At 42.2% G+C, this 20,504-nt stretch overlaps 1 protein-coding gene across 1 annotated transcript in view; it reads left to right on the forward strand.

Moving 5' to 3' along the window:
* Positions 1 to 20,504, forward strand: part of NAGLU (N-acetyl-alpha-glucosaminidase) — a 111,853-nt gene that overhangs the window by 83,241 nt on the left and 8,108 nt on the right. The window contains exon 5 of the mRNA XM_063960021.1: positions 9,311 to 9,567. Within this exon, the coding sequence (XP_063816091.1) occupies positions 9,311 to 9,567 (257 nt within the window). The remainder of the gene's footprint in view (positions 1 to 9,310; positions 9,568 to 20,504) is intronic.

The following is a 20,504-nucleotide window of genomic DNA, read 5'->3' on the forward strand; positions in this document are numbered from 1 at the left end:
CCTATTCTAAATCTGAAGTCCTTGAACCTGTACATAAAGAAGTTCAAGTTCAAAATGGAGTCACTCAGAGCAGTGATAGCGAACCTGGAAGAGGGGGATTTTATGGTATCCTTGGACATCAAGGATGCGTATCTCCACGTTCCAATTTACCCCTCACACCAGGGGTACCTCAGGTTCGTTGTACAAAACTGTCACTATCAGTTTCAGACGCTGCCGTTCGGATTGTCCACGGCACCTCGGGTCTTTACAAAGGTAATGGCCGAGATGATGATTCTTCTTCGAAGAAAAGGCATATTAATTATCCCATACTTGGACGATCTCCTAATAAGAGCAAGGTCCAGAGAACAGCTAGAGATGGGATTAGCACTGTCTCAAGAAGTGCTAAAACAGCACGGGTGGATTCTGAATATTCCAAAATCCCGGTTAATGCCGACAACTCGTCTGCTGTTCCTAGGGATGATTCTGGACACGGTTCAGAAAAAGGTTTTTCTCCCGGAGGAAAAAGCCAAGGAGTTATCCGAGCTTGTCAGGAACCTCCTAAAACCAGGAAAGGTGTCTGTACATCAATGCACAAGAGTCCTGGGAAAAATGGTGGCTTCTTACGAAGCAATTCCATTCGGCAGATTCCACGCAAGAATTTTCCAAAGGGATCTGTTGGACAAATGGTCAGGGTCGCATCTTCAGATGCACCTGCGGATAACCCTGTCTCCAAGGACAAGGGTGTCTCTTCTGTGGTGGTTGCAGAGTGCTCATCTATTGGAGGGCCGCAGATTCGGCATACAGGATTGGATCCTGGTGACCACGGACGCCAGCCTGAGAGGCTGGGGAGCAGTCACACAAGGAAGAAACTTCCAGGGAGTATGGACGAGCCTGGAAACGTCTCTTCACATAAACATTCTGGAACTAAGAGCAATATACAATGCTCTAAGCCAGGCAGAACCTCTGCTTCAGGGAAAACCGGTGTTGATCCAGTCGGACAACATCGCGGCAGTCGCCCATGTGAACAGACAGGGCGGCACAAGAAGCAGGAGTGCAATGGCAGAAGCTGCAAGGATTCTTCGCTGGGCAGAGAATCATGTGATAGCACTGTCAGCAGTGTTCATCCCGGGAGTGGACAACTGGGAAGCAGACTTCCTCAGCAGACACGATCTTCACCCGGGAGAGTGGGGACTTCATCCAGAAGTCTTCCACATGCTGGTAACCCGTTGGGAAAGACCAATGGTGGACATGATGGCGTCTCGCCTCAACAAAAAACTGGACAGGTATTGCGCCAGGTCAAGAGATCCGCAGGCAATAGCTGTGGACGCGCTGGTAACGCCTTGGGTGTACCAGTCGGTGTATGTGTTTCCTCCTCTGCCTCTCATACCAAAAGTATTGAGAATTATACGGCAAAGAGGCGTAAGAACGATACTAGTGGTTCCGGATTGGCCAAGAAGGACTTGGTACCCGGAACTTCAAGAGATGATCACGGAAGATCCGTGGCCTCTACCTCTAAGGAGGGACTTGCTTCAGCAGAGTCCCTGTCTGTTTCAAGACTTACCGCGGCTGCGTTTGACGGCATGGCGGTTGAACGCCGGATCCTAAAGGAAAAAGGCATGCCGGAAGAAGTCATTCCTACTTTGATTAAAGCAAGGAAGGAAGTAACCGTGCAACATTATCACCGAATTTGGCGAAAATATGTTGCGTGGTGCGAAGATCGGAGTGCTCCGACGGAGGAATTTCAACTGGGTCGATTCCTACATTTCCTGCAATCAGGATTGTCTATGGGTCTCAAATTGGGATCTATTAAGGTTCAAATTTCGGCCCTGTCGATTTTCTTTCAAAAAGAATTGGCTTCAGTCCCTGAAGTCCAGACCTTTGTTAAGGGAGTGCTGCATATACAGCCTCCTGTGGTGCCTCCAGTGGCACCGTGGGATCTCAATGTGGTTTTGGACTTTCTAAAATCTCATTGGTTTGAACCACTAAAAAAGGTGGATTTGAAATATCTCACATGGAAAGTGACCATGCTTCTAGCCCTGGCTTCGGCCAGGAGAGTGTCAGAACTGGCAGCTTTATCTTACAAAAGCCCATATCTGATTTTCCATTCGGACAGGGCAGAACTGCGGACTCGTCCGCATTTTCTCCCTAAGGTGGTGTCAGCATTTCATCTGAACCAGCCTATTGTAGTGCCTGCGGCTACAAGTGACTTGGAGGACTCCAAGTTACTGGACGTTGTCAGAGCATTAAAAATATATATTGCAAGGACAGCTGGAGTCAGAAAATCTGACTCGTTGTTTATATTGTATGCACCCAACAAGATGGGTGCTCCTGCGTCTAAGCAGACGATTGCTCGTTGGATCTGTAGCACAATCCAACTTGCACATTCTGTGGCAGGCCTGCCACAGCCTAAATCTGTAAAGGCCCACTCCACAAGGAAGGTGGGCTCATCTTGGGCGGCTGCCCGAGGGGTCTCGGCATTACAACTTTGCCGAGCAGCTACGTGGTCAGGGGAGAACACGTTTGTAAAATTTTACAAATTTGATACTCTGGCTAAGGAGGACCTGGAGTTCTCTCATTCGGTGCTGCAGAGTCATCCGCACTCTCCCGCCCGTTTGGGAGCTTTGGTATAATCCCCATGGTCCTTTCAGGAACCCCAGCATCCACTAGGACGATAGAGAAAATAAGATTTTACTTACCGATAAATCTATTTCTCGGAGTCCGTAGTGGATGCTGGGCGCCCATCCCAAGTGCGGATTATCTGCAATAATTGTACATAGTTATTGTTAACAAATTCGGGTTATTGTTGAAGGAAGCCATCTTTCAGAGGCTCCGCTGTTATCATACTGTTAACTGGGTTTAGATCACAAGTTGTACGGTGTGATTGGTGTGGCTGGTATGAGTCTTACCCGGGATTCAAAATCCTCCCTTATTGTGTACGCTCGTCCGGGCACAGTACCTAACTGGAGTCTGGAGGAGGGTCATAGGGGGAGGAGCCAGTGCACACCACCTGATCTGGAAAAGCTTTACTTTTTGTGCCCTGTCTCCTGCGGAGCCGCTATTCCCCATGGTCCTTTCAGGAACCCCAGCATCCACTACGGACTCCGAGAAATAGATTTATCGGTAAGTAAAATCTTATTTTTTGTCTTATGGAAAAGATTTTATTCCATTTTACAACAGTAGGGAAATATACTCCTAGGGGTATATTTACTAAGCTCCCGATTTTGACCGAGATGCCGTTTTTTCTTCAAAGTGTCATCTCGGTTAATCTCGGTCATTTACTAAACACTAATCACGGCAGTGATGAGGGCATTCGTAATTTTTTGCTAGTTCGGGTAAAAAATTACGAATGAATACACCATCGGTCAAATTACGCCTGTTTAGATATGAATCTCGGTCATTTACTAAGAAGTGCAAAGCAAAAAAACACAAAACACTGCCGTGAAAAATTACAACTCGTAAAAAAGTCCTAAAAAAAAACAGACCTGCTTTTTTTTTCCGTGATTTGAGATGCATGCAGGGATCCATGAGATCCGTGCATGTATATCAGTGGGAAGGGGTGGGAAAGTGCTTATTTTTGCCAAAAAAATTGCGTGGGGTCCCCCCTCCTAAGCATAACCAGCCTCGGGCTCTTTGAGCCGATCCTGGTTGCAGAAATATGGGGGAAAAAATGACAGGGGTTCTTTTATACAGCGTCCTCACTGATAGGCAGCACGCGGCAGTGTTACAATGTAGCGCCTATGCGCTACATTGTAACCAATGATGGGAACTTTCTGCCCTGCGGTTGACCTAAAGTGACGTCACCGCTGAGCAGAAAGTTCCCAGGTGACTAGTTGGATTTTTGATGCCACGGCCGCAGGGCGCTGTATAAAAGTGACCCCCGGCTGTGGCATTATCTGTCCAGCTAGTGGAGCCCGGTGCTGGTTTTAAAAATACGGGGGACCCCTACTCTTTTTGTCCCCCGTATTTTTGGAACCAGGACCAGGCGCAGAGCCCGATGCTGGTTGCTTAAATATGGGGGAACCCCTGTCAATTTTTTCCCCATATTTCTGCAACCAGGATCGTCTCAAAGAGCCCGAGGCTGGTTATGCTTAGGAGGGGGGACCCCACGCATTTTTTTTTGTGATTTTACATTGTTTAATTAAAAAAAAAAAAATAAGAACCCCAGCACGGATCACACAGATCCGGCCGAGATTGATTGTAAAAAAAAACGGCAGTGTTTTGCTAATCACTGCCGTAAAAATAGGTAAAAAAAAACGAATGACATCGACATCGGAAGCAAAGAAAAATACGAATACGACAGCTTAGTAAATCCATCGTAATCAATTCAAAAAGTTGCAGTTTTACACTGTCGATGTCATTCGTGATTGAACTTTGACCTATTTTCGGAAATTACGAATCTTAGTAAATATACCCCCTAGTTGCAGATTGATTTGTCATACATTCTCCTGAGTGTACTCATCAGTGAGAGGTACTTCTGCGTCTAATTTACAATCCGTAATGAATTTCGCGGGGCCAATATTGGAAGGTAAACATACTCGTAGCACTGTTAGCCAATCTTTGTTTGTGGGTTCGGTGGCGTTACCTAATTCTTTAATGAACCTCTGGCATGCGACTAGATCCTTCCTGGGAACGGGAAATTCTGACATAATTGCCCTCAATTCCGTCCGGAACCAGGGACAATGCATAGCTATGTTCCTGATGGGAGTGACTCCCTGAGCGTCAGTATTCCCATTGGGGACTGCGATCACCCTGACAGGATTTAATTCAATTACGTCATTCTGAGTTGACTCCACAATCTGAGGTGCTATGGTTTCTGCATAATGTATGGTACCGTACTTACCTGTGGACACGACCTCACTTATCCCTCCGCTAGGGGGCCTTACTACTGATCTTACTGGTTGGGCTGTGCCCACCTGAGTATTCTGTATGGTGGCTGCTAGAGAGAGTGCCGATATCGTGCTGGGCTCATCTTCTTGCTCGCAGTCCTGAGGAAAGTTTAAAATGGGATACAACTTGCAAGGGTTAGCGTTAGTACATTTATCAACTATACTCTTATCGGATACCAATATGCCATTGTCTGTAGCCACTTTCTTCCCTACAATATACGGCCGTGGTGGTGCGGTTGCCATCATTTTCCTGCTAGGTTTGGAACCTGCTGCTGCCCTCTTGCTGCCATAAGTTTAAACAATTTGTGTGTCTGACCCTTTGTTTGGGGGATTTTATCAGACATATCCTAATCCTTAAATTCTGCAATACCTCTGGTTCAAAACTGCCTACCTTAGGGAATGGTTCCCTATCTTCCGCAGTCATACGTTCCCATTCATTGCACAAAACTTCTGTGTGTGGTCCATACTTCTCACACATTATGAACCTCGCTGACCCCCCCTGGGCAGCGGTATGTCAACCTGAACCCTGGTTGAACGTCCCTTACTTGAGCAACTGGCCCCCATATTTTGCAGGTATTGTCCTTTCGGCTAATCCCACAAAAAAACCAAAATACTCAATATAAGGCAACGGTGAAAGTTCTCTGAGCGCTCTTCACCTGCTCACCGTCCACGTTGGCCAGTACTGCCATACACTGTCGATAGCGAAGGCAATGTACCCAACCTAGGGCCCTATGTAACCTCTATTTACTGGAAGTATCTGGGAATAACTTACCCTTTCCAGTAAATATAAGTTGTTGGAGATTTCCTGAGAGAGACCAGCGAAAACTCCCTAAACCTTTATTATACACAAATCACGCTTGCGTATGCTATATACAGTGCTAATGATACCCTTTTTACGAGCTTTGCGTAATATTGCGGTATCACATTGCGCTAAATATTGCACCCACGAACGCGCGGTCCAATCGCACAGCGTATAGGTACTTGTAACTTATCCGCCGTACGACCACTGGAATCGATTTTCAGGCTGCGAAACCTCAGCCGGAGCGTATCACAAAAAAACTAAATGGGTAAACCTCGCTAACCCCCTGGGCCGCGGTACTCTAACACAATTGGCTACCTTGCTCCTTTGCACTTAAATCTATATTAACGTGAGTCAGCTGCCTCACGCCACCAAGTCTCCACTCACTTGATGTACCACTCGACGGGATCCCGAATTCCCTGGGTCCACTACGTTCTCTGTTACATTTGTTCACTCACGTTCACTCATTCAAATACACTTTGGTTTTTCTGCACAGAAAATTATCTTTCATTCAGATAAACAGCTTTATTACCAGAGGCAATACAGTAAAAAAGGTTTTAATTAAACTAAATTTTTGAAACCGAGCAATTTGTGCTAATGTAGCGTAGCTACTGTCCCGACCCTAAACTAATCGGTACTATTGTGTAATTTGTACTTAGCGGTCGTACCCTTACGCACGTTGCGTAAACACGCGACCGTGTGTATGTCCTTATGTTGCGTACGCAGTCCCGTACTTTGTCCGAGACACGTGTACAAAAACCGTACGTCCGCAATAGTACAAATCCCACACTTCTATAAATGTAAGCGATATTACCTATAATCGCTCACTTAACACAACACAGTTTCTTTCTGTATAAACCTTTGTAACTAGGCCAGACTGTGTTTGTGTTTTACGTTTACTTTAATATTTATTTTATGTTCTAACTAAATAGCAACAAATTTCTCCGCACATGTCTAAATTAATCTAATAATCAGTACTTAAGGCAACAATGCGAGCAGGTATACAGAGTACAAGAGTACGCTTGTGTTGTGTGCGCATTTGGCGCCAAATAGAAATTCACAAACTTATTAAATAGCTTTGCGTATTTACTTTACGGGTCCCACCAGCATCCCTACAAACCATGCAGAGCAGACGCCATCTTATCAGCAATAAATTAGGGTTTCCAGTGTATCCTGCGGCCAGAAAAAGGTTTATGTAGGATACCTGTCCGCCCTTTGCTGATAAAGTCTGCTTTAACCTGCTAGGCTGCGGGTATGTGGAAATCCCGGACGATGCCCCCAATTGATGATGTAGATATTATCTTAAACCATAAAGCTATACCTTTATACACACTTTTACCATGGAGCCGCTATGCCGCTAAACTTATTATGCACTCTACGTACCTTTTACGCTATTTGCGTAATGAGTCCCGTACCGTATACGGACTCTGCGTACAAACGCCGCGCTGGGGGTACAAAGTACACACCGCGCGTACACACTCAATATAATACACTTTTAAACCTTATACAGTTAGGCAATGTAATACACTTTAAACCCTAGCAGGGAAAAGAGGACACAACACCGATTTGTAGTTAATCACTGGGTTCCGACACCACAGAGTAATATATCTGAAAGGGGGTTTAACAATACAAATTATGCACTACAATACAACAGAGTAAATGGCTACAGTCAATATACATACGTGAGAATATTCACATGCGCTTCCTGGTCCAGTCCTCCTAATCAGGTAGATAATGTTGAGTCTTCTGACCGGCCAGGCAGCAACAGGCTTTTTATACAATACTTCCAAAAGCAATACAATGGATACTGTAATCCCTTTGTCCATTGGACACAGGGATGCATCTCTACAGTACAGGAGAGGTCATAGGTTGATTTGAAAAGGTGGGTGATGTCTTTCTCAACTGCTCTTGTGGGTGGTCTCCTCTGGATTCCTGCCGCATACATAATATACAGTAAATACAGTTTATATCTATATTCTGCTTCTGCACATAACTATACGCAGGAACATGCGATCTTCCTCAAACCAACACCGGAATGTTACCCTTAAAATACCCTACAGCTGGATACCAGACACCACCTTATAACCTTAGTCTGTCCCCCTCCTATCATGCAAAGGTGAATCCCTTCGTTCTGGAATCATTTAAACTGTTGATACTTGCTGATGTGGTGCAGGGGGACTATGTGTACAATGTGCACTATTTGGATTAAATATGTAATGTTTTGATAGCCCTCCATGCGTTCACAAACTCTGCCGTAAATACCTATACCACGCGCAGGACCGCGGGAGCGACCATACGCAAATTGCGGATATGAGCACGCACGGCGGAACAAGTGCATGCGCAGTGGGCATGTGTGTGTATTTTATACGTGCTGTGTGTTTTGCAATATTTTTCGACTTTGACAATACATACATACATACATACATACATACATACATACATACATACATACAGTGGGGCAAAAAAGTATTTGAACAGCTGCTGATTGTGCAAGTTGACCCACTTAAAAAGATGAGAGAGGTCTGTAATTTCCATCATACAGTAGGTACACTTCAACTGTAAGAGACAGAATCTGAAAAAAAAACTAGGAAATCACATTGTATGATTTTTACATTTAAATATTTGGACAAACTTGCTGCAGGAAACGTTTGACCTCTGTAATATAACCTCGGTTGTCAATTTCAAATTACCGAGTTAAACTTTTTGATTGGCCAAAAAATTTATATATATATATATATATATATATATATATATATATATATATATATATATATATATACACACACACACACACACACACACACACACACACACACACACACACACACACACACACACACACACACACACACACACACACACACACACACACACACACACACGTATATATGTGTGTATATATACAGGTTGAGTATTATATATACAGGTTGAGTATCCCATATCCAAATATTCCGAAATACAGAATATTCCGAAATACGGACTTTTTTGAGTGAGAGTGAGATAGTGAAACCTTTGTTTTCTGATGGCTCAATGTACATAAACTTTGTTTAATACACAAAGTTATTAAAAATATTGTATTAAATGACCTTCAGGCTGTGTGTATATGAAACATAAATTAATTGTGTGAATGTACACACACTTTGTGTAATACACAAAGTTATAAAAAATATTGGCTAAAATGACCTCCAGGCTGTGTGTATAAGGTGAATATGAAACATAAATGCATTCTGTGCTTAGACTTAGGTCCCATAACCATGATATCTCATTATGGTATGCAATTATTCCAAAATACGGAAAAATCCGATATCCAAAATACCTCTGGTCCCAAGCATTTTGGATAAGGGAGACTCAACCTGTATGTATGTATATGTGTGTGTATATATATATATGTGTGTGTGTGTATATATATATATATATATATATATATATATATATATATATATATATATATATATATATATATATATATATAAATATAAATTTTTTTTTTTTTTTTTTTTGGATAAGCTTAAATACATGTTCTTCACCTAATTCAATCATTAAAAAAAAAAAAATGACCATTTCTAAGGATTAATTCCTCATTGAAAGTATCTGCACACAGTAATAATGTCTGTATATTTTCTCACTCTACTGTTTTGCTCTACAGGGTGTTTCCTAAAATCAACGTGACCAGACTTGGTGGATGGAGCAACTTCAATTGTACATATTCTTGCAGCTATCTCCTAGATCCCGAGGATCCCTTATTCCACAAGATTGGAGGGCTCTTTATGAGTGAAATAATCCAGGCATTCGGAACGGACCATATTTACAGTGCAGACACTTTCAATGAGATGAATCCATCCTCTTCTGACCCAGCCTACTTGTCTGCAATCAGTAATGCGATCTTTAAATCCATGGCTGATGGTAGGGTTGAAATAAAAAAAAATGTTCTACATGCCCACTTATTTATTATGGTGAAGCAGTGGCCTTTAGTTAGGAAATGGTATCCTGGCTGTCGACACTAGGAGTGTCCAGAACAGTGGTTCCCAAACTGTTCAAGGACCCCAAACAATTCATGTTTTCAAGGTTTCCCCCCAGAATCACAAGTGAAATAATTAGTTCCCCTTGTGGATCTTTTAAAATGTGTTTGTGAGTAATGAAAACATCTGTGCACCTGCTAGGTGACCTGGAAAACATGACCTGTTGGGGGTCTTTGAGGATCAAGTTTGGGAACCACTGGTCTAGAACAATCTACACTATTGGTAAAAGGAAATGTCAAAAAGACAAAAGTCGCATTATTAAACCAGGGTTTCCTCAAGTAACCATGAATTCTGTTTTTACAATGAGCACTGTTTAATCTAGCTACCATGGGTTACCATAGTGTTATTGTAACATACTTATTTGTTAGTGTCTGTTATTGTAGAATTCACAATTTAGTGTGTAAAAACTGAGATACCTTAAAACATCATTACAGCTGTATCATCCCTTCAAATGGGTAGTAAACTACATATACTACAGGTTGAGTATCCCATATCCAAATATTCCGAAATACGGAATATTCCGAAATACGGACTTTTTTGTGTGAGAGTGAGATAGTGAAACCTTTGTTTTTTGATGGCTCAATGTACACAAACTTTGTTTAATACACAAAGTTATTAAAAATATTGTATTAAATGACCTTCAGGCTGTGTGTATAAGGTGTATATGAAACATAAATGAATTGTGTGAATGTAGACACACTTTGTTTAATGCACAAAGTTATAAAAAATATTGGCTAAAATGACCTTCAGGCTGTGTGTATAAGGTGTATATGAAACATAAATGCATTCTGTGCTTAGATTTAGGTCCCATCACCATGATATCTCATTATGGTATGCAATTATTCCGAAATACGGAAAAATCCGATATCCAAAATACCTCTGGTCCCAAGCATTTTGGATAAGGGATACTCAACCTGTATATGCTTTTTATATTTGAGAGAGCTACCTGTTTACAGCTTTATTTAAACTAAAGGGCTTGCAGCAACTGCAGAAAAGGCTAATTCCTTCATTAGGCACAAGTTTGTTATTAATAAGCCATAGTCAAAATCAATAATGTGGCAGTGTGGCTCACGATTTTAAATGTTTTGCAGTACCTGTCATATGTACTGCTGCGTATTAGGGAAGCCAATACCACCTAATTTTTGTAATCCCAGGAGTTGGGATTGAAAAAATCTCTATCACGGGATTCCTGAGACTACAAGGATTGAACTGTAAACACACACAGCGTAGTTGAGCCATCACCTCCTCCTACACATACACATACAGTACACACACACACCAACCCCGCTGAGTGTTACTTGCAGACTTGTCCAACTCATGCTGCATTAACAGTATACAACAATCAGCAAGCATCTCCAATACACTTCAGGCTCAACAAGAAATATGTCAATCAAAATTTATCTAGATATGTATGTATAAAAATGGATGTATATGTTCCAGCATAACTCCAGAATGCCTGGAGCAATTCACACCAAAGTTGGTACACATATGACTTACAATCTGGAAAAAAAAAATACTGTGGGGGCAAGACACCCCTAGGGGTGGGGGTGGGAACGGGGTGACATGTAAAAGCCATAGTGTTCAGGGTCGCGGACATGAATAGTGACACTCCCGATGCCTTTTCAGTCCAAGTTCAGCCCCCATCAGCATGGGGGGTAAAAAATAAAATGTCCAAAATGACAGACAGTAGTGTCAAATCCATAGTTTTCGGGGTCGCTAAGCTGATCGCATTTTGAAAATTGATATGTTCCTTAGACTGTCCGTTAACTTATAGGCTATGTATCTTCACGGTAATTCTTTTAGGGGTTGGGTACTGAACTTTAAAGTTGAAGATGGGCGCAATGAAAATAGTCTTATTGGTTTAAGAATTCCACGCGGGCGAAGCCACGGGCAAAAAGCTGTAGTACATAAAACTGCTAAAAAAAGATCTATATGATAATGTGTACATTTCAAGATAAAAATAAAACACAGAACAATGAAAAACATTACAAATGTAAACATGAGCTTAGTTAGAAACAAATCTATATATTAATATCAGAAGGATAATAAAAAATATTGGTATTGTAATTGGTTGGTTCGTTTCGGAGTTATGTGGCAATATGTCCGCCTGCCATTTGCAATGCATCACCATTGTGCTCTGAATAATTTGACAGTTTGTGAACTAACCCTGTGCCCTTGCTGGGTGACCTGGAACATGTGACCTGCTGGGTTGTCTGGAAACTGTGACAGTTATTTGCAGCCACCCACTAGGCGGTTATTTTTTTAAATTTGACTCCTAAAGGGGGAAAATGTTCCACCCAGCAAACCTTTGCCCGGGTGAAACTGGGCACATCAGCTAGTTGACTATAAAATGAGGTCACTTTATAATATTGCTCACAATCGATACTCTGCTGTACCGAAATAAGATACACACACACACACACACACACACACACACACACACACACACACACACACACACACACACACACACACACACACAGTTAAGCTAAAACAAGCCAATGAAAGAGCGCTGTATTTTTGCATTTAATAAAAAATCTTCACATTACATCAGAAATATGTATATTCATCAGAATAGCAGCTTAATATATCAAATTGCTTAAGCTAATGTGGTAACCAATGATAATTAAAACATCCAGTCCTTAACATTCAACACGTCATGATATCAGATGGATATAAGGTGCATCCAGCAAGCAGAAGTAATGAATCTCACTCCAGCTGAGACTTTTAAATGTTGTTTTGCAGCACCTTATGTTAAATAAATGGCAGGAGTGCCCTGATTTCGCTCAGGTGTTGAAATTCCCAATATATGATATTTAACAGAGTTCGCTCATCCAATAGATAAAGCTGGTATAAATAGATTTTGGTGCAGAGTCACTCCCGTCAACGCTATGTTCGCCTTCCCATACCCCCGCGCTGTCTCTAGTATTATTGCAAGGAGAGTAATATATAGCCAATGTGATTGAGCATAGGCATATGTCCCTACAATAGGGAGATATTTAGGCTTTTCTAGTTGTCAGGGATTGTGCAGATGGAGTCCATGTGCGGGAGGGATGACACTGCAGTGCTCTGACCTTAACCACTTGCCTGGCATGATCAGATGCCTGTAAGTGCTTTATCTGACCTGGTGGCACACGATGGTGCGACCAGTCAGATAAACAGTGTTAGTGGCAGGGAAGGGAAACTTCCCTCCACTGCTGCTCTCAGAGGGACCAGAAGGTCCTCCCTGCACCCTCCCCCAGTGTTACCGTTCTGCCGATCATTGCTGATTGGTCAGCACGGCAGGATCCCCCAGTGGCTGCAGACAATAGCAGCCGCTGGTACTGTAAGTGTAAGTCATCGCCCCCAAGTCCTACCTATGTACCTGGCGGCTGTCAGGGCTCTAAAAGCTAAAGTCCCTATGTTCCAGATCGATGTTCCGATGTTAGAAAAAATGTTGTTGTTTTTTTAAAAAAAAGTCTCATACGTCCTAGAGGATGCTGGGGACTCCGTAAGGACCATGGGGTATAGACGGGATCCGCAGGAGACATGGGCACACTATAAGACTTTGAATGGGTGTGAACTGGCTCCTCCCTCTATGCGCCTCCTCCAGACCTCAGTTAGACTTTGTGCCCAGGAGTGACTGGACACACACTAGGGGAGCTCTACTGAGTTTCTCTATAGACTTTTTGTTAGGTTTTATATTTTCAGGGAGACCTGCTGGCTACAGGCTCCCTACATCGTGGGAGTGAGGGGAGAGAAGTCAGACCTACTTCTTAGTTCAAGGGCTCTGCTTCTTAGGCTACAGGACACCATTAGCTCCAGAGGGTTCGATCACTTGGTGCGCCTAGCTGCTTGTTCCCGGAGCCGCGCCGTCACCCCCCTCACAGAAGCCAGAAGAAAGAAGCCGGGTGAGTATGTGAAGATCAGAAGACTTCAGTGACGGCAGAAGACTTCAGTAACGGAGGTACAGCGCAGCGGTCGTGCTGCGCTCCGTGCTCCCACACACCAACGGCACTCACAGGGTGCAGAGCGCTGGGGGGGAGCGCCCTGGGCAGCAAGTTACTGATGGTCTCTCCACTGGCACAAGATCAATATTCGGTGCCCGGGCACCGTGTACGATACCCCCTCCAGTATATGCATAGCAGCGGTCGCGCTGCGCGCCATTGCTCCCACACACCAACGGCTTTACAAGGATGCAGGGCGCTGGGGGGGGGGGGACCCTGGGTGGCAATATATTACCTCAAATTAGGCTGGCAAAGTATGTATACAGTGCATAGGCCCTGTATACGGACCCCTGCCAGCATAAATATATATATTTATAACGGGGCTGAAGCGTGCCGAGAAGGGGCGGGGCTTAGCCCTCACAACAAATGTCAGTGCCATTTTTTCAATGTCCCCGCCAAAAGCAATGTACACAGTACAAACGAGGGGGGGCACAGTTTGTTAGTGCTTTATAGAGGAAATATAGCACTATTTTAGAAATGGTCATCTAATCTTTGTGTTGTGCTTATATATCTGTGTGTTCCCTGTCAGATATACCCACTGTAGCATTTTAGTCCACATATGTCGACACAACCGGCTGTGGGGATCACTGTCTGCATCGCCGGCGCCTGTGGGTACTTGATTAGGTAGATGCAGTATCAGCTGGTCGGTAGTTGTATGCTTATCAAAAGTAAACACTGTATGGGAACCACAGTAGTAGGTGGGTGTCCCTGTCGGCACCAACTGTTATTACTGGTAAATTAACATGTGTAACTACCTTATACCTGTATATATATTTATGTGTATATGTATGGTACGATTCCATGGGCCTGTAGCTCGAGCACAGACATGGTAGTATATGTGGGGGAGTGTTATTAAAATTATTTATGTATACTTTCCTCGGACCCATCGGGGTTGCAAGAATGTTATTTTGCCTGGTTACTACTCCCTGCTGTCGACGAATACTAGGTTTTCGGTCGACCTTAATGTTTCCTGGTAGATCCACACCTGGGGCATTCAGTACATGTTCATACACATTCAGAACACATTAATGTCACTAGGGACCCGTAGGTTCCGGACAATCCGCTTATATGTGTGTGTGTGTATATATATGTATATATATATATATATATATATATATATATATATATATATATATATATATATATATATATATATATATATATATATATATATATATATATATATATATTACGTGTGGCCCGGCACTCTCAGCATGAATGGAGTTACTTCATCTGTTGCCTTCCGTAATTAGGAGAGTATAGCAGCTCCCCACATGTAGCAGTCTTAAACGGCGGCACTCAGAACAAATGAGACGAGACACTGCAAGTTGTTGCCAACGTTTCAAAGCAGTTCGCTTTTTCGTCAGGGCATAAAACAATACAGACACAAACTCACCATTTAAGTGCTCACCCTCACCATGCCGCTTCCCGCCGCCGGCCTCCTCCGTTCTGCCGTGCGCGGATTGATGACATCACCGTGCAACCCATCACCATAGAGACAGCTGTAAACAATGTTTCTACAATGTAACAGTGCTTCAGATGTTACAGGTAAACCGTAAAGGAAAATATAGTAAATATCCATCAACTTGACATAAGTCCAGTGCTGCTATGAATCTTACAGCACAGACTACTATATAAAACAAAGTACACAATTTACCATATAATGCACAAGGAGATGGAGGTGATGCAGGGATATGAGTTGATATGCCCATGTGGCAAATACTATGTGGGCAAGACTGATTGTGAATTTAAAGTTAGAATGGGACAACATAGATTTGCCATCCGTGAGGCTGTCCTGTCTGGAAAAAGCGAACAACCTGTCGCTCGTCATTTTGCATTGGCAGGACATTCCCCTACTTCACTTAAGCATAAAATAATTGATCATATCCCTGCATCACCTAGAGGGGGTAATCGTTCTAAATTATTAAGGCAGCGAGAGGCCAGGTGGATATTTTTGCTTGATTCACTTAGTCCTAAAGGTCTTAATGAAAATAGTGGTTTGCATAGTTTTTTATAATCTCCATCTCCTTGTGCATTATATGGTAAATTGTGTACTTTGTTTTATATAGTAGTCTGTGCTGTAAGATTCATAGCAGCACTGGACTTATGTCAAGTTGATGGATATTTACTATATTTTCCTTTACGGTTTACCTGTAACATCTGAAGCACTGTTACATTGTAGAAACATTGTTTACAGCTGTCTCTATGGTGATGGGTTGCACGGTGATGTCCTCAATCCGCGCACGGCAGAACGGAGGAGGCCGGCGGCGGGAAGCGGCATGGTGAGGGTGAGCACTTAAATGGTGAGTTTGGGTCTGTATTGTTTTATGCCCTGACGAAAAAGCGAACTGCTTTGAAACGTTGGCAACAACTTGCAGTGTCTCGTCTCATTTGTTCTGAGTGCCGCCGTTTAAGACTGCTACATGTGGGGAGCTGCTATACTCTCCTAATTACGGAAGGCAACAGATGAAGTAACTCCATTCATGCTGAGAGTGCCGGGCCACACGTAATACATACAAGCAAGTACTTCTCCTTGGGAATTGTTCTTGTCATTGCCCGGGCACCTTGCGGTGATTTTATTTAGGGCTCATTCATCATACTGCTGGTTTCACATTTCTGCTTATCAGTAGTACAGCATAAGGAACTGAATTGGTTTTAATCCATCCGTGCTGACTTTCATTATACAGTGTATTGTGGTGGTGCAATAAACTGGTATTATGGAAAATTCAAGTATAATGCCTGACATCCCTTCGCGGGTTGTATTGGATATTGGAGATGTATTAACTTTTTCTGATTCAGATGCTGGAAATATTGTGTACAAGGAGAAAGTTTTTTCAGTGACTGATAACATTCCTGTTCAGGACATTTATAGAGATCTTTTAAAACTTAAAAAACGTGAAATAGATTTTTATTATCACGGTGCCACTCTTTCTGAGTACTTTACTGCTAAAAAATTGCCACGTGGATTCCGTGTTAAAAATATGCCCACGATTGGGAGACATAATATCACTTTCTGTAAACGCTGGGTGGCTATTTTAAATAAATGCTCCCTGGATTTAATACTTCTAGTTATTGAAGAGGCTACCAGGGAGCATAATGTAACAAAAGTTAAGATCGGAGAGTATGAGGCAATTCACAAGAAAACGTTACAGGATGATAAAACCTGTGACTGGCTTGATAAATTATCCGCCCAAATTGAGTCCTATAAGGTTGACCTATTGCGGTATAAACGAGAAAAATTTGCAAAAGTTAACTCCGATTATGATACCAACAACGTGTATGGATGGTTAACAGGCGGTCCACAAAATAGGTCCACCCAGCAGAGAAATGGCAGAAGGTTCTATCACAATAAACCACCAAATACCACGAATGAATCAGCTACTTCGGCCAGTGATAGCGATCAAGGGTCCCGACGTGGCAAAAAATATAGATCTCTCCCTTTAGGCATGAGAACACGGGCGAAATACCGTGCAGCCGACGGAGGTATAACAGAAGAGGTGGCCAGTGGAAGCGGCAATTCCAAAAAAACATCGGCCCCCAGGAAGAAGTAATCTTTAATCTTTCAAGTACACCACTCTCCAGTGTTGAAGAATCTGTCCTTAAAAAAGGATTAAACTTTGTACCAACCACTTCATTTGATCCGTTTATTTGGAAAACAGAAATGTTCAAATTAAATCGTCAACTTAAACTAAGGGAACATTTTGGGACTATGGTCTCTAACAACAAACAAGATGTTATCCCACCTGAATTACGTAAATTAAAAGCTTCTTCTAGCTTTGATCCTATATCAAGCAATGCCTCGATTAAGACTTTTACTCGATTGGTTGATGCAGCTGTGGACACTGACCAGGCAAGGTCATTTAGGGGACATTCCAACCTTTCCAAGGCAGAATATCAAGCTTTACAGGGTCTAGGATCCAGGCAGGATATTGTCATACGGGCCGCTGATAAAGGCGGCTCTATTGTGGTCCAGGATCTAACTGACTATAAAAAAGAAATTGCTCGTCAGTTATCTGATACTAGTACCTATCGGTTATTGTCTTGTGACCCTACTGATGACTTTAAGAAACAGCTTGATACGTTTTTGTTGCAATCAGTCGATAGTGGTATCATCTCCAATGATGTAGCTCGTCTGCTTATGACTGATTGTCCAATTAAGCCGATTTTGTACACAATTCCGAAGATTCATAAAGACAGGTTGAATCCCCCGGGCAGACCTATTATCTCAGCCCGGGGTTCTATTTTTCAGCCAGTGTCTATTTACTTAGACACATATCTTCAGCCTTGTGTACAAAATGCTCCATATGTGTTGAAGGATACAACATCGCTATTACTACAATTGATGAAGTTGGATAGGCTTCCCCCTAATGTTGTGTTTAACAGCATTGACGTCAGTTCCTTATATACCTGTATACCGCATGCCGAGGGCATTGCAGCAACTAGACATCTTATTACTAATAACATTTGGTATAAGGGACCTGATGTCAATTTTTTCTGCTATTTGCTTGAATTGGTATTGAGTAGGAATTATTTCTACTATGACGGTAAATTCTTCCTTCAGCTATCTGGGTGTGCGATGGGGTCCTCGGTGGCCCCGTCGTATGCAAATGCTTTTATGATCGCAGCAGAGAGGGATATTTTCTTCTATGATCAAAATGTTTCAAGCAAGATTTTGCATTATTCACGTTATATAGATGATATGCTATTGCTGTGGTTGGGGGATATAGATTCCTTGCAATTTTTGATTAAATCACATAATGACAGTGACAGCCCCGTTAAATTGGTTTGTAAATCTGACAATAACAGCATTGATTTTTTGGATGTCAGAATTCAAAGACATGGTGATAAAATTAAAACATCATTATTTGTGAAACCGACTGACCGCAATACACTATTGCAGGCGACCAGTCATCATCCAATGCCCACACGTAGAGGTCTCCCGTTCTCTCAATTTTTACGAGTGAGACGAATTTGTAGTGATGAAGAGGAGGTTTCACACTCACTTGACTTAATGATTGCTAAGTTTGAGGCACGGGGTTATGACAGAAAAACACTCCTTGACATCAAAAGAAAAGTAATGGCTATCCCGAGAGCTGACACTTTTAAATCTAAAACAGTCAAAACTAATTCCGATAGGATTATTTGGCCCAGCAGATTTAATCTAGCTAGTGACAGGGTTAGACATGCTGTTAAAACCTATTGGCCAATTATTACCTCTGATAAAAAGCTTACTGGGCTAGATAACAAGAAGATCATGTGCTGCCATTCACGTGGCAGAAATATCCGTGATCTTGTAGTCCGCACAGACATAACGGGTTTTGGTAAACGTAATATGACCACCTTTTTGGGTAATAAAAAGCCCGGTTGCTTCAAGTGTCTTGGTTGTGTAACCTGTGGATATATGCTGACTGGAGATGTGATCAAACATCCCTTTAAAAATCAAACATTTAAAATTCACCATCATTTGTCATGCTCATCTAAATTTGTAATCTATGTGTTGATATGCCCATGTGGCAAATACTATGTGGGCAAGACTGATTGTGAATTTAAAGTTAGAATGGGACAACATAGATTTGCCATCCGTGAGGCTGTCCTGTCTGGAAAAAGCGAACAACCTGTCGCTCGTCATTTTGCATTGGCAGGACATTCCCCTACTTCACTTAAGCATAAAATAATTGATCATATCCCTGCATCACCTAGAGGGGGTAATCGTTCTAAATTATTAAGGCAGCGAGAGGCCAGGTGGATATTTTTGCTTGATTCACTTAGTCCTAAAGGTCTTAATGAAAATAGTGGTTTGCATAGTTTTTTATAATCTCCATCTCCTTGTGCATTATATGGTAAATTGTGTACTTTGTTTTATATAGTAGTCTGTGCTGTAAGATTCATAGCAGCACTGGACTTATGTCAAGTTGATGGATATTTACTATATTTTCCTTTACGGTTTACCTGTAACATCTGAAGCACTGTTACATTGTAGAAACATTGTTTACAGCTGTCTCTATGGTGATGGGTTGCACGGTGATGTCATCAATCCGCGCACGGCAGAACGGAGGAGGCCGGCGGCGGGAAGCGGCATGGTGAGGGTGAGCACTTAAATGGTGAGTTTGTGTCTGTATTGTTTTATGCCCTGACGAAAAAGCGAACTGCTTTGAAACGTTGGCAACAACTTGCAGTGTCTCGTCTCATTTGTTCTGAGTGCCGCCGTTTAAGACTGCTATATATATATATATATATTTATTAGACATCTGCGCTGGTGCCCTCAACCAGATACTGGCTAAATCGTGGGAAAGGAGGAAGCGGCACTCAGCTTTTCAAATAGTCAAAAAAGTGTATTAAAATACACCAAACTCCAACGTTTCGGGGCTTACACCTTGACAAAGGGGCATGTAAGCCCCGAAACGTTGGAGTTTGGTGTGTTTTAATACACTTTTTTGACTGTTTGAAAAGCTGAGTGCCGCTTCCTCCTTTCCCACGATTTATTTATATTTATTTTTATTTAAATATATATATATATATATATATATATATATATATATATATATATACTGTGTGTGTATATATATATGTGTATATAATATGTATGTATGTGTATATGTATGTGTATATATATATATATATATATATATATATATATATATATATATACAGTGTTGTAGTGCCCGGCACTCCCAAAATATTGATGTTAATCCGGGTGCCCTCCGCAGAAATAATCCATGGAACAGTAAAGAAAGAGCAGCGGCACTCCGTTTAAATGAATCAGCAAACGTATATTATGGGCAAAATAACATCACAATGGTCACATAAAGAACCAACGTTTCGGGGTCCTGAGACC

The sequence above is a fragment of the Pseudophryne corroboree genome, chromosome 3 (assembly GCF_028390025.1).
Source record: "Pseudophryne corroboree isolate aPseCor3 chromosome 3, aPseCor3.hap2, whole genome shotgun sequence".
Taxonomy (NCBI): Eukaryota; Metazoa; Chordata; class Amphibia; order Anura; family Myobatrachidae; genus Pseudophryne; species Pseudophryne corroboree.